Below are 15,235 nucleotides of genomic sequence, written 5' to 3' on the forward strand. Positions count from 1 at the left end.
AGTTCTTCTAATGAAAGTGACCTGCAAAGCCCCGTCTTTATGTTTGAAGACTTGCATAAAATGGATGCTTCTACTATCTGAGTTTTTCTTGGACGCTTAATACAAACTCAGCAGTACATTCAAAAAGAGATTGAGCACACAGAAGGCCACTGCTAAAAAAAGACAGAGCTCATTCTACAGGCTTAAGAAGGATTCTAAGAATTCATTTTTCATGAGAGATGTCACGGTTTATGACCATTCTTGAAGGACAGTATCCTGCTTATTCTATCTGGAGCCAAATGTAATTCATTCTCTGGGATGCAGCCATGTTTCTTGTCTCTTGTGTCACCTTTTCCTGGCTCACAAACATATTAGAACACAGGAGACATATCTATTTCTAAACTGGACTGATATTCTGAGTTCAGCCCTTGTTTAATTTTGAAGCTTAGGATAGAATTCACATGAAGATAATTGAGTCATGGGTTGATGGAAAATAGAACTTAAACGAGCTTATAGTTGGAGAGAGAGGGGGGAGGGAGGGAGAGAGAAAGAGCGCACCTGAAGGAAAGTAAATGTACTAGAATGCACCAAGTTGGAAAAGGGAAGGAGTCAAGGAAGACAATGACACCACTAAACAGGGTAAAAAGACCATCTCCTCACTTTCTCAATATTTTTAACCAGTTTTAATCCCACTTGCCCTGCTTTATCTCCAGGCCAAGACAAAGGGAATTATAAAAGAGGACTTCACTTTTTGTCCTGAGTAAAATCAACTAGATGAGTTAAATCTACTGAGCAATGCTCTACATTAGCAGAATCTTGCAAGTCTGAGGGTACAAACCTCTTACTACCACTTTTAACTGTCTGAAATTTGCCTAGGCTTCAGATGATTCATCAGCCACAGATCCAAGGCCAGAGAGGCTGGCAATGATGTACAAGAGACCTTAGCTGTGAGTAGATATTTTGCTCCCCTGGTGCCTGGATGCAGGCTGAGACTGAGCTATTCAACCCACCCTACTGCTTGAATGCATCTCTTACTGAATTTCTGGAGCTGGTACAGTATTGGATTCTCTCCAGCTGTTATCTTTTAACCACAGAGCAGTTGGCTTGTAATCTAACAATGGAGGTATATTAGTCTTTTATCATGGACAGATCATTTCATGGTCAGTCTATGGCTTATCAGCACCACTGACCTCTGAAAATGAAGATGACCTTAATGTAAATACAGGTAGTCCTCAACTTACACAAGTTCATTTAATGACCATTCAAAGTTACAACAGCACTGAAAAACGTGATTTATGACCATTTTTCACACTTAAAACCACTGCAGCATCCCCATGGTCACATGATCAAAATTCAGAAGCTTGGCAACTGTTTCATATTTATGACCATTACAACATCCTGATGTCATGTGATCCCCTTTTGTGACCTTCAGACAAGCAAAGGCAATGAGGAAGCCAAATTCACTTAACAACCCTGTTATTAATTTAACAATTGCAATGATTCACTTAACAAAATGGGGCAAAAATCACTTCACAAATGTTTCATTTAGCAACATAAATTTTGGGCTCAATTGTGGTCATAGGTTGAGGACCACTTGTATGCAAGACTCCTTAACTAGGTGAAAGGGGAAGAAGCATTTTTAAAGTCCAGAACAAGAAGATAATATCCAGAAGTAGCTCAGAGTCCTCCCTAATTCACTGAACTATATGAAGGAGGAAATGGTACACCACAATCTGACATATAAATTCTGTTATTGTAGCCAAACTCAATAGAGATATTTTTTTGTTTATAGTGGAATTGATTTCCTGATTTGATTTATCTAGTGGGGCTGATAACAAAAGGTGTGCGGGATGGGGGCAACCAATTAAGATGATCCCTCCTGGTAGCCTAGTGGATCTGCTTGGTTTTCTCCAAGCAGGTCATGCTTTGGGATTTGGCCAGAAATATATTGGGCAATTCTATCATATGCCTTGTTCAATCCTGGAATGTAGAAATGATGAGAGTATTGAACACAATTGCTTCCTAGGGGACTTTGAAGTTTATTTGGGAACTCTGGAGCTGCTGAAGTGATGCTTTCAGTAATGGTGACAAAACATGTGGAATGATGAAACCTAAGTACAAGCCCATGTTCAGGCCTACATCATGGCAATGAAGGTTGTGAAGCATTATTATTTCCCCACTCTCACTGGGTTCACAGAATATTGTCCAGAATATTGTCCAGTGTTAAAGGTGGCATAAGAAACAACAGTGATAACTGAAACTACCTGCCCTATTAGGCTACTTGTCTTTCTGATTTATTTTTTTTTGGATTCTGAAGTAGGTGGACAAAATTCTTGACAGCATGAGCTCTGAGCTCAAGTTTGGACTGCCTGCCTCATTCAGGTAGGCAGGTAGAGTGAATTTGAGATGTATGCTTTTTTTGAAGGAGTGTGGGTGTGTCTTGACCTGAAGGAAGCAGTAGTGAACTCTGTCCTATTGATCCATCTCTCAGTTAGATCTTAAACTTCCTCTTTGGGGAAGAAGGATGGTGGGGTAGTGGCTATAAAGAATCCTATATGAAATGAAATGAATGAAATGATTTATCTAGGTTCCTTCCTGGTGGGATTCAGACCTAGGCATGAGATTGAAATCATATTGGTCACTTTTGTGAAATACTCCACCAGGACTTGAACGGGTCCTGCAGCACTTCTGAACTAAAGGATCTCTTGGCAGTGCTGGATATCTAAACTACCAGTAAGGGTTGAGCCCAATAATTATGTCTTGCAATGGTTCTACTACTATTGAGTCAATGATTTAAGATCAGGGGTGTCAAACTCATGGCAGAGTCATGTGACTTATTGGGACTTTTCCTGCTAGCCAGGAGTTTGATAACCCTGTTTTAGATGATGGAGGAGGAGGAGGAGATGAAGAGTGCCACTAACATGAATGAAGTCATTAATCATTTTGGAGTGAAATATCATTAAAGTAAAAGTAAAGGTTCCCTTCGCACATATGTGCTAGTCTTTCCCAACTCTAGGGGGAGGTGCTCATCTCTGTTTCAAAGCCGAAGAGCCAGTGCTGTCCGAAGACATCTCCATAGTCATGTGGCCAGTATGACTAAACACCAAAGGTGTTCCGACTAAATACAGAACGCTGTTACCTTCCCACCAAAGGTGGTCCCTATTTTTCTACTTGCATTTTTTAACGTAATGAAGTATAATTAGTGAGATATTTATCAATGTGCTGATGATATTAATTATCTCCATGACTGGAAAGAGATGCAGTGGATGATGTTCTAACCTGATGTGTAGAGGAAATAAGGGGCAGAATGAAATGAATTACATGAGGTGAAGTGGGATTGGCCCTGACCTTACTGGCATTCAGGAAATCTCTCAAAATCTGGTTCCTAAAACAGGCTTTAATAGAAATAGAAGCCTATGATGTGGCAACACTGTGTCTAAGATGCTGGTCCATTCTCCTATTAGTCTCACATACATGACTCTAGGCAGTGTACAAAACATAAAATCAGGTAAAGCAATTATAAAAGAATAGTACAATACAACAATTACAAAATTCAAAACAGTTTAAACAAAGATGTAATTGCGTTATTGTTTTACCTGATTTTATGCATTGTACATCTCTCAGAGTCATGTATGTGAGATAAGCATCTATATAAATTTAATAAAAAAATACGTTACATGAAATAAGTTGAAATTGCAACCTAGTAACGTATTTACCCAGAAATTTTTAATTTGATATTAGCCTCTACATCAGTTCCAGATAGAATTGAACTCCCCTTGGTTTGGGGGATTTCTCCTAAAATCTACGTTTCTATTTGAGCAGAAGGTCAAGGCAGTGGCTATGGAAGATTTTGAGCAAGGCTTAGCTTTGGCTTGTGAACTAATTGTGCACTAACATCAATTCAATATTTCCTATGAATGTATTGTTGTTCCCAATGCTTTTCTCTTTCAGGTGTTGAGTTAGACAACAAAGCAGCCTTGTTCATGACAGTCTTATGACAATGCAACAAGGAGAGTGGTCTTCAATGCTAAAGAGTTTAAGACTCATTTACTAAAATTAGGAAGCTCTAGGTTTTGTTTAACTTTTCTCAGCTTTATGAACAGAGATTTCTAAATCATAGTTTCACGTAACTGAAATGTCCCACAAGTGGGTTTGATTTATTGGGCAGTGGTCAGCAGCAGTGCCTTCTCCATGGTAGCCCCTCAGTAATGAGTTCTATTCATCAATTCCCATGAGGTCTTCTTCTAAATGACCACCCAAGGAAAACTATTTACCCTGGCATTTCTTGGGTAAGAATTTTGTCCAGAATGGGACTGGTTTTTGTTAGAGTTTTTAAAAAATATAACCCTTTAATTTCTGTATTGTTATTGTCATGGATGGTTTTGTCTCTAACCCTGGTTTTAGTGTTTAATAATTTACAGCAGAGGTATCAAAGTCAAGGCCTGTGGGCCAGATCTGGCCCATGGGGTGCTTAGATCTGGCCCACGGGGCTACCCTGGAAACAGCAAAGGATCGACCTGTGAGGCCTCTGCCAGTGAAAATGGGCTCCCAGTCTCCATTTTCATTGGGACGGCCCCCTGCAACCCTCTGCCAGAGAAAACGGAGCTTGGGAGGGCCACACGCAGGAGGGCAGAGCACTCGGGTCACCACAAGTGCCCCTGACATGAGTGACACCAAGCTGGCCATGCCCATCCTGGCCACGCCCACCCCAGCTCCCCAAGGTCAAACACAACCCTGATGCAGCCCTCAGTGAAATTGAGTTTGACACCCCTGATTTACAGTAACAAGAGATGGATCTTGTTTGCTTTGGGAAGCTCAATATTCTAGTGAGACTTACTATCAAGACAGCTGAGTTCTGGAACTCTGCAATCACTGTCAAGGGAATGGAGAGTTGAGAGATTTCCCATTTAATATATTTGCTCTCAGTTACTCATTTGGATGTCTTGCTTTACATAACGGCTGCTTTTATCAGCTGTTCCTAATTATGTGTTTGAGGAAAGCATTATCGTGATTCTTTGGCATGCTTAGTTAGGAAGTCATGCCTGCAGAGCTAGTGATAAATCAATAATGGTTTAATGAGTAAACCTATGGGTATTAGAAGTAATTAGTTCTTTATTGACTATTAAGGGCTGCTAATTATTATAGTATATGCTGTAGATATTTTATACATTTAAAGCTATATCCTTTTTACCCAAACCCTTATAACTATTTCTTTCTTGGTTGTTATCATTTTTTAATTCAATCATTCACTCTTTAGTGCTCCATCTTATTGCACACAAAAGAGGAGCGTAGGTTGGTTGTAATCTCTCATGACTACAACCAGCAGAAAATGAACAAATATATTATTGCCCTTGTCCATAGGGCAATGGATGCATATATTTATATATTTCCCAGTATTAACTAAACAACAGCTCTCTTACTAAACTGTGTGGATGTGCACATTGAGTATTCACACCCAATATATTGTCTGTATGGTGGTATACATGATGTCACAGCCACAAATTAGCCTTTCCATAATTCTCAGAAAAATCTCAGCTCACGTCACTTTGCATGAATTTTTGCTAAATATATTTATCCCCTTAATGTATACTGACCCAAACTTAGCTCAGATTAGTACCAGCATATGAGGAGATCTACAGAACTATCATAAATATGTAAGAAGCTGTAAATTTTCTAAAGAAGCAGACAATCTCCTTCCTACTATGTTCTTGCCTTCCAAGATTAAAAGAGTTGCAGTTATAAGATTGCCCTGTGGCTAGGTATCAGAACTGATAAATAATGTGTGAACTTGGTCATTTCTAAAAATACATTAACAGGAGAAAAAATAAGGTAGAAGTGGCAAGCAGATTGCAGGGCTGGTCTCTAATTTCCATATAGGGAAAAGGGTTGAGCTAAAAGAAGAATCAGAGCCTATAAAAGCCTTCAAAGGTGAAAGGTTTCTTGGTGGTTACGGACTGTCAGGGGTAAGTTTTCTTTTGTTTTTAAATCTCCCTTTGCCCTGATTTTCTCTCTCTTTTTTTTTTAAAAAAGTACAGGTTATACTATTCTAGGGGACTTTAGAATGCCATGAGATTAAAGGGCACTTTTGTATGGTGAAGATGTGTTGTGCAGTCCATTCTTTGCTGTGTATTTTGAGCCTTTGCATATGGGAAGACTAACAAATTCTCAGCTGTTGGGCTGCCTGAGGATCCTGGATGCATTATCACACATTTTGTCTGTTCCTTTGCAGGTTGAGCATTTCATCCAGTTCCTTCTTTCTGTTGAGAGTAGATAATAAAAAGGTGAGAAATCCAAGTGTGGTTATCGAGTGTCTATTCTTTCTAGAAAATTGCAGGTATCTATAAGTCTCTTGTGTGCTGTAGTTTCACTTGATGAATGAGTCTGCCATGGGGATGGGGATGGAGGTTGTGCTTTTGTGTTTCTGAGTATGGAGATGAAAATCTCTGAGCTTTGATTTTCCTGCATATGAATCATAGATGGAAGAACAGAACAGAATCTTGTTTTGAAGAGATAGGTTCTGCTAACATCAATGCTAACTTTTCACCAAACTCAGCTTTGCAAACAAAAATGTTAGTTTTCTATTATAAGTTGTTCTGCTCAAGGTTGCTTAGTGATGTAGTCAGTGGTGGGATTCAGCCAGTTCGCACCGCTTCAGGAGAACCGGTTGTTAACTTTCTGAGCAGTTTGGCAAACTGGCTATTGGAAGAAATCATTACGGCAGAGAACCGGTTGTTAAAATATTTGAACCCCACTACTGGATGTAGTTGTTTGTCACTTACAGCACTTGCAGGTTCAATACCATTTCCCTATCTACTCTGCAGAAATACAATCAAATTCATTGGACATCCCTTTTAATATATGGGACAGTTCATAAGCTAAATCACTCCTCTTCTGACAAAGAGATGCACCAGGTCTTCTCAGTGCTTCTGGTGAATGATAAGGAGCTGAGCTTCCACTTATACTAAAATAGGAGAAAACAAAGTCTTGCCCCTATCCAGAATTTCTTGTAATTGTATAACATGTTCATTCCCCCCCCCATTTTATAAGCCATTAAAAATGTGATTTGGGGAGTGGAAGTCATCTCACATTAGAACCTCAGCAAACCACCCCATTCCATCTCAGACCACTGTGGGACAAACAAACTAATGCAAAAACATACTTAAGGAAGTAGCTCTCTGGACAGCACGGTGGTATATAAATTGAATTAATATATAAGAATAATGAGAATTCAATTAGAAATAATATTGTCTGTATTCATTTCACATTATTTATATCCTATACTGTTTGGAAATTGGTAGAAAAGTATGTGCTGTATGTATGTGTTGTATGTATGTCTGTGTGTGTGTATACATAGATATAGATAGATATAGTATTTCAGTGCTCTTCCTACAATATTATATTGTTTTATATAATTTTCCCTTGTTAACTTTCAACAAGTGATTGCAAAGTACTGTCTCTTGATACTTAAGATTTTGTACTTGCCTAACTATTTAATGAACAGAGGAGCACCACTCTTGTTATTGTTGTTATGCATTCCACTTCTACTTATTTTTTGGTATTGATATTTTGCTTTTTTTACAAAAGTTCCCAGAAAAAAATCCAGGCAAAATTTAATAGATATTCTTTACAGAGGCATGTACTATAGTCAACTGAAAACATATACACTACCAAGAGACAGACAGGCTGTCTCACATAAGTACAAAGGAGTTTTTGCCTTGCTACTATGATTCCTGACAAAATAGCTGAATCTTGGAACTATTTTGCTTGCCTAACAACCTATACATATCACCAGATATGGTAACTGAGAGCAGGTGTACTAATGCTGTACTTCCTGAACATCTCTAACCTTAGATCAAAAAAACTAAGCTTTTTGTATCTCTCTCAGCTGCAGCCATGAGCAGGGATGCAGAGATGGAGGTTTTTGGGGTGGCTGCCTCTTTCCTGCGTAAATCTGAAAAGGAGCGTATAGAGGCTCAGAACCAGCCCTTTGATGCCAAAACTTACTGCTATGTGGGTGAGCCCAAGGAAGAATATGCCAAAGGGAAAATTAAGAGCTCTGAAGGTGGGAAAATTACTGTAGAGACAGCAGATGGCCGGGTAAGCATCTTCCATGGTTTGGGTGACGAGGGGGTGGGAAACACTTTTTAAATTTAATTTAAAGAACTCTTTTGTTTAAGAAAATGTTTTTCTGGTACGGAGTGAGATTTTTGGAATTAGAATCAATACCTAGCTCTGTCATTTACTGTATATATTGGTGCAAAACCCAATCCCATAAATTCCTCCCTCAATTATTCCGAAGACAAATGGGGCAAGATTGTATATTTTATTGGGATGAGTTGCTGTAAGTACCTCTAGCATGAGGGGTCATGAGCAATAGCTTTTCCCTTAAAAATTTCCTTTGGATCCCAGAGACAAGCTGACTGTGAAGTGTCATTTGCTAGGCCATTCATTCTTTTGATGATTGTTGCATTTGAAGACTAAAAGTTAAAAGTTTTAACCACCTCAAGCTTTAATGCATGATGACATCCCTTGAAGGCCAGTTTTAAGGGGGAAATGGCTGTAATGTTATCAATAGCTTCTCAATAATAACAGAATGTTATGCTTGTTCATAGTATTTAATTGGGATTGAATCTTTAATTCTGGTCTACCCTGTGCTTTTCTGAAGGTTTTTTCTCTTGTTCTTTCAGACAATAATTGCCAAGGCAGAGGATGTGTACGCAATGAACCCACCGAAGTTTGACAAAATTGAAGACATGGCAATGCTGACACATTTACATGAACCAGCCGTTTTGTATAACCTCAAAGAGCGCTACAGCTCTTGGATGATCTATGTATGTTTTATCTTTACCTCGTACCAGGACCAAAATCTCAAAGAGGGCAGATTTTAACCACTATTTTTGATTTCCATGCAGACCTATTCAGGCCTCTTCTGTGTCACTGTTAATCCATACAAATGGCTGCCTGTGTACAATACTGAGGTGGTCTCTGGTTATCGAGGGAAAAAGCGTTCTGAGGCCCCTCCCCACATCTTTTCCATCTCTGACAACGCATATCAGTTCATGCTAACTGGTAAGTCTGCTTCAAGGCCTGAAAGGGAATATGGTTGAATAAAGAACAGTACCAAGGGATGGGGTGGTGGTTGGGGGCGATGGCATAGGTCTTCACCATCCCTCCCAAATATCCCTGCCTACATGAAATTAGTTCCAGAGGTGCTACTTGGCATGACTCAGCATCCATCTCTGTAGTTTGTAAACATTTTTTTTGTCTCTTCCTTTGGCAGATCGTGAAAACCAGTCTATTCTGATCACGTAAGTAGACATTTCAGATTCGTCCCGCTTGATTATTGTAGTAAGACAGTGCTAATACAAATAATATTTCTTTACCTGATGATTGATTTTTCTTGCTAGCGGAGAATCTGGTGCTGGAAAGACTGTCAACACCAAGCGAGTCATTCAGTATTTTGCAACAATTGCAGCTACTGGAGAAGGCACCAAGAAGAAAGAAGAGTCAAAATCGGGCATGAAGGTATGAAAAATACATCTCATTCTAGATGTGCAGATAAAGAAAATGAAAATCCCCAAACTCTAAGCAAAGGGAGTCTGACTATTTATATACTTTCTGTCTCAAGTTCCACAGAGTTTGCTCAGTGGAATTCTTTTCATCAATAACCACTAAAACCAGTGGTTGCTCCCAATGCTGTTAAAGCAAAAACCTTTGACCAAGGTTCTAGCACATAAACTACAATGATTTGCAGTTATGATTTCAGTTGTTTCATCCCAAATGCTGACAAATGTAGAAATGGTTGAAGGGTAGATTTTATTAAACCCTAAAAAGAATAGGTGACTGGATCATGAATTCTGTATACTGAAGGAAGCACTTTCTAAGTCCGCCAGGAAATGAAGCACTCCTTCTGCTGCCAGCAGCAATTCTACTTTGCAGAATCAGATTTTTATCATAACAGACTTGTGCAAAATGTATTGCCTTCTTTTGCCCCCTCTTTTATCCTCCTAATTCCCTCCTTCTCTTCTTTCCCTCCATTCTGACAGGACTTTTTAGGAACCATTTCTGGGGGAAGAAATGTGAACGGAGCAAAATGCATTTCCTGCTTTTAGAATCACTTTCTGATCTTTTATTTTCTTGAGCGAAACAATTAATGCGACACCCAGTAATGGTGTTCAACATGTCTGTACAGATTCTCAGTTGTCCAGGTCACGGCTGTCCCAAAGTTGCTTTTTCAGTCCAGTTGCCTCCTGAAAAAAGCACCTTTGGGTGTGCAAAATGTTTTGAATTTTAAGCATTTCAAGTCTGAAACAGCTGTTTTGATTTGGGTGAAAATGTTCTGAGCTTTCTGTACTATTGGTAAAGTTAGAGCAATCCATTTTGAACTCAAAACATGTTGCACATTTCTGAATCTGAGCACCAATAACAAATCACTTAAATCTTAAGCGAAAAGAGTGATGCGTATTTGGTGCAAAAAAATACTGTGTGGAAATTTGTCAGAATTCATTGAAATTCAGTGAAGGCACTCTGGTAATTTAATTCCAGATTTCTCATTCCTTGGTCCTATGGAAAAAAAAAACACATTTAAACATTCTAAATCCACTCATTGGAAAATCAGTCACATTTACTTTAATTAAGCTCGCTCCTGTTCAAGATTCTGCAGTGTTTTCTTTTTTTCCCCTTTGGTTTTCAAATATGTCTTCCAATACTCCTGCAGGGGACACTTGAAGATCAAATCATCAGTGCCAACCCTTTATTGGAGGCCTTTGGGAATGCCAAGACTGTGAGGAATGACAACTCCTCCCGTTTTGTAAGTGATGAATCTTTGGCAGGCGACACATTTACTTGCAGCCTCTCCAGACAGCCTGTCTTGCGCGTTTTCTCATTCTCCACAGAGCAATTCAAGCTGGCATTAAAAAGTCCCATCTTCAATGGAAGGCTTTTTAGAAAAACGTAATTCAAAACCTAATACAAAGAGGTAATTGGGATGGGGGATATTTCAGCTTGAATTTACCTCCCTGCCTAGAATGATTATGTCCTTCCTCAGAAGATTCAGTGAAAGGTTTTTCCAACTGGGCTAGTAGGTTTCTTTGGCTCATACTACATGCTGTGATATTTTCACAGGTGCTGCCAATTCTTATGTGGGAGAGGATATTCAAAAATAAAGTAATGGGGAAGAAGTTTTAATCCTCCCATCCTCCTATGCCATATCCAGTGTTAACAAAATGGGTCAGTTGTATGTTCTTAAATATCTTCTGCCACCGATAGCCTCCCAACGACCTGTGCGCTCCCACAGAGCGGGCCTGCTCTGGGTGCCATCAGCCAAACAGTGCCGGCTGGTGACCCCCAGGGGGAGAGCCTTCTCTGTGGCAGCACCGACCCTATGGAATGAGTTACCTCCAGGGTTACGCCAACTTCCCGACCTCCGTACCTTCAAGCGGGAACTGAAGACCCTACTATTCAATCGGGCGGGACTAGCCTAAATATTATTTTAATTTAATATTTTAGTTTAACTTAATTTTAATTGAATTTTAAATTGTATTAATCTTTTTATAATTTTATATTTTAGGGTTTTATATCGGTCTTTTGACCGTTTTAGTTTTAAATTTAAATAAGGGCCGGTTTAGCTCACGCTGGTAAAGCCTGTTATTAAGAACACAGTAGCCTGCAATTACTGCAGGTTCGAGCCCGGCCCAAGGTTGACTCAGCCTTCCATCCTTTATAAGGTAGGTAAAATGAGGACCCAGATTGTTGGGGGGGCAATAAGTTGACTTTGTAAAAAATATACAAAATAGAATGAGACTATTGCCTTATACACTGTAAGCCGCCCTGAGTCTTCGGAGAAGGGCGGGGTATAAATGTAAACAAAAAATAAAAAATAAAAAAAATTGGCCGGTTAAATATTTCATTTTAAATGTATTATAAATTTGGGATTTGTATTGTGTACCTATGTGTTTTAATAAGGCTGTACACCGCCCTGAGTCCTTCGGGAGAAGGGCGGTCTAGAAATCTAATAAATAAATAAATAATAATAATATGGTAAATATATCATTTGACCCTGGACATGACTGTGGCAGGGGTGGTATTCACTTACCTTCACTACCGGTTTGCAAATGTGAGTGTATGTGCCACCTCCGAACATGTGCAGGACTTTCTGCGCATGCGCAGAGAGTAAAAAATGAGATGTGATGATGTCCGGGCAGGTGGGCGGAGCCTCCTGCAGCCGTCGTTACTGGTTCACCCAAACCAGATAGAACCAGCTGAATACCACCATCAGACTGTGGGTTATTAATATAAGAACAGGTTTATGGGTGCCCGTTTGATGTGAGTCAGGGGGTGTGGGCCCCTTAGGTTTATAGCACCAAAAAATATGTCCTTACAGAAAGTAGTCCTCCAAGTAAAGAGAAGGATTCTTTGCTTATTTACTTTCCATCATCCCAAAGCTGTTTTTTTTTTTTACTCAGTAATAACCATTTCATAATATAACTTCTATATCTTCCATTCTTGGAACAATTCAGATATACTGAGAAAATCCTCACTGAACTGATATAGGAGAGCCATGTTAGTCAATATTGGCCAAAAATCAAAAGGAATCTGGTGGCACCTTTTCTAATAACAAATTTATTAAAAGGCATATTTATTTGAGCTGCCACTCACTTCATTTGATGTATGGAGTTTGACTGAAGCCTGACAACTTTGTAGTTGGGCAGTTCAACAGAGAGTGAATGATATTACATCTTAGTTTTATATTGCCAGTTTTATAGGTTTCTGGAATGTTTTGCAACATTAGCTTTATCTTGGCTTCAGCAGCCATCTTCTTCCCTTTTAAATTCACTTAGAGGAAGGAGTGGAAGAGATGTGAAAGAAAATACCCCTAACTGGAGTATTTGTGTTGTTCCTGTCTATGTGGTAAAACATCCTATACCTAATAAGAAATCCTTGAAAGAAAATGATTTCAACTGAAACAAGGCTTAAAATTCACACAACACAAGAATATTGTTAAAGCACAATGACTTACTATTTAGTCTTCAGCAGCAAACAGTTTCTTTGAAAACAGTACCACCTTTAAGATATAAAATAAAACAAAAACCTTACCGGTAGCAAAATATTCAGTTACAAAAATAAATCTAATCCATATTAAATATTAATATTTCATTAAACATTTCTAGATTTATGAAATAACTTTCTCCATCTTTCTACCCTGTAGGGAAAATTCATTAGGATTCATTTTGGGGCCACTGGAAAGCTGGCTTCTGCAGATATCGAGACCTGTAAGTAGCTGAATTTGAGAATGGTCTACGTCAGTGGGGAAATCCAATTTTTTTTACTACCGGTTCTGTGGGTGTGGCTTGGTGGATGTGATGTGGCTTGGTGGGTGTGACAGGGGAAGGATACTGCAAAATCTCCATTCCCACCCCACTCCAGGGGAAGGATATTGCAAAATCTCCATTCCCACCCCACTCTGGGGCCAGCCAGAGGTGGTATTTGCCGGTTCTGCATACTGCTCAAAATTTCCGCTACCGTTCTCCAGAACCTGTCAGAACCTGCTGGATTTCACCCCTGGTCTACGTAATGTCCACAAAATTGGACTCGCAAGCATTAATTGGACCTTCTGTTATAGATCTTCTGGAAAAGTCAAGAGTAACCTTTCAGCTAAAGGCTGAGAGGAGTTACCACATTTTCTACCAGATTTTGTCCAATAAGAAGCCAGAACTACCTGGTAAGTAAGATTCCATTTTACCTTCCTGAACCTTTTATCTTATTGATAATACGTGTGGTAAATAATATGGGGAAGGGTTCCCCCCCCCCCACTCTATTGACTATTTTCTGCATTGGAAACCTCATATATGATAATCCCTAGAAATTCAAAAAGGCTTCCCGTGTATATTTCAGAAATGCTTCTCATTACAACGAACCCTTATGACTATCCGTTCATAAGCCAAGGCGAGATTGCAGTCCAGAGCATTGATGACCAAGAGGAGCTTATAGCTACAGATGTGAGTGAAAAAATGATTATGATGTAAAACAAAGAATGTAATTCTTGTCTGAAAACATAACTAACTGTGACACTCCCCCCCCCCCCCTTTAGACAGCCATAGACATTCTGGGCTTTACTTCTGAAGAGAAAGTTGGCATTTATAAACTGACAGGAGCAGTGTTGCATTATGGCAACATGAAATTTAAACAGAAACCCCGAGAGGAGCAGGCAGAACCAGATGGCGCAGAAGGTAACAAATTAGCTTTCAAATTTTATAGATCATATGATTCAACTGTATGATTTACAAAACTCCTTTGAAAGAGCAACGATAAAGGATGCCTTCTCAACTTTCAGCAATGAAATATTTGTTTTCTCTCATATGCTTTGCGTTTTTTTGTAGTGTGTACTGGCATTAAACTGATTACTTTTTGCCTTGATTGCCTTATTGATTGGGAGGTAGAAATGTAGAAATGCGAGTGAAAAAGGAAAGAGTTTTCAAAGAGAGAGAGGATAGGTCTGAAGCTTAGATACTCTTTCTATAGAATATTTCAAATGGAACACAACTAACTTTTTAATTGGGTTCTGGATTTTGAGCAGTAAGGATTAAACGAGCGGTAAGTATTGGACTTACTTGTATTGATATATTGACCATCAATTATACCAATAGTATACTAATATACCAATATATTAATACCAATAGTATTGATATATTGACCATCAATTGTGTTGTAAATGTTGTACCTTGATGAACGTATCTTTTCTTTTATGTACACTGAGAGCATATGCACCAAGACAAATTCCTTGTGTGTCCAATCACACTTGGCCAATAAAATTCTATTCTATTCTATTCAAAGGCTGAATTTCACAACCGTTCTCTGTCCAGAAATGTCGGCATTGTTTTCCTGCTTTTAACTTGTGCTGCCAATTCACTGGGTGTATTTTTCACAACCCCGACTATTCTATTAAAGTTTCACAAAGCCTTGTTTCTTGTGGGTTCTTTACAGAAGCTGACAAGACAGCTTACCTGATGGGCCTAAATTCTGCCGATTTGTTGAAAGCCCTGTGCTTTCCTCGGGTGAAAGTGGGAAATGAGTATGTGACCAAAGGTCAAACTGTAGATCAGGTGAGTATAGGTAACAAATCAAAACTGCCTAGTAGTCCATATGTCAAACAACAAGGGTGTGTATTTCTTCCATTCAGAGTGTTCATTAATTTAGAACTACGACTTCAAAGGAAATTGTGCCATTCATCCTATTTAGATTGTATCGGTGGAATGCC

At 39.0% G+C, this 15,235-nt stretch overlaps 1 protein-coding gene and 1 long non-coding RNA gene across 5 annotated transcripts in view; one reads left to right on the forward strand and one right to left on the reverse strand.

The window, feature by feature from the left end:
- LOC131190052 (uncharacterized) overlaps positions 1–15,235 on the reverse strand; it is a 70,063-nt gene that overhangs the window by 8,283 nt on the left and 46,545 nt on the right. For all 4 annotated transcript variants that reach the window (XR_009153206.1, XR_009153207.1, XR_009153208.1 and 1 more), the window contains exons 6-7: positions 12,998–13,042; positions 9,363–9,457 (exon numbers count right to left, since the gene is read on the reverse strand). This is a non-coding gene — a long non-coding RNA (uncharacterized LOC131190052). The remainder of the gene's footprint in view (positions 1–9,362; positions 9,458–12,997; positions 13,043–15,235) is intronic.
- LOC131190047 (myosin-3) overlaps positions 5,896–15,235 on the forward strand; it is a 34,258-nt gene continuing 24,918 nt past the window's right edge. Inside the window, exons 1-13 of the mRNA XM_058166910.1 lie at positions 5,896–5,942; positions 6,209–6,260; positions 7,865–8,076; positions 8,667–8,810; positions 8,892–9,048; positions 9,260–9,287; positions 9,387–9,504; positions 10,697–10,789; positions 13,187–13,250; positions 13,601–13,699; positions 13,873–13,976; positions 14,069–14,207; positions 14,962–15,080. Of these exons, the coding sequence (XP_058022893.1) occupies positions 7,873–8,076; positions 8,667–8,810; positions 8,892–9,048; positions 9,260–9,287; positions 9,387–9,504; positions 10,697–10,789; positions 13,187–13,250; positions 13,601–13,699; positions 13,873–13,976; positions 14,069–14,207; positions 14,962–15,080 (1,269 nt within the window). The 5' untranslated portion in view covers positions 5,896–5,942; positions 6,209–6,260; positions 7,865–7,872. The remainder of the gene's footprint in view (positions 5,943–6,208; positions 6,261–7,864; positions 8,077–8,666; positions 8,811–8,891; positions 9,049–9,259; positions 9,288–9,386; positions 9,505–10,696; positions 10,790–13,186; positions 13,251–13,600; positions 13,700–13,872; positions 13,977–14,068; positions 14,208–14,961; positions 15,081–15,235) is intronic.

The sequence above is a fragment of the Ahaetulla prasina genome, chromosome 2, assembly GCF_028640845.1.
Source record: "Ahaetulla prasina isolate Xishuangbanna chromosome 2, ASM2864084v1, whole genome shotgun sequence".
Classification (NCBI taxonomy): Eukaryota; Metazoa; Chordata; class Lepidosauria; order Squamata; family Colubridae; genus Ahaetulla; species Ahaetulla prasina.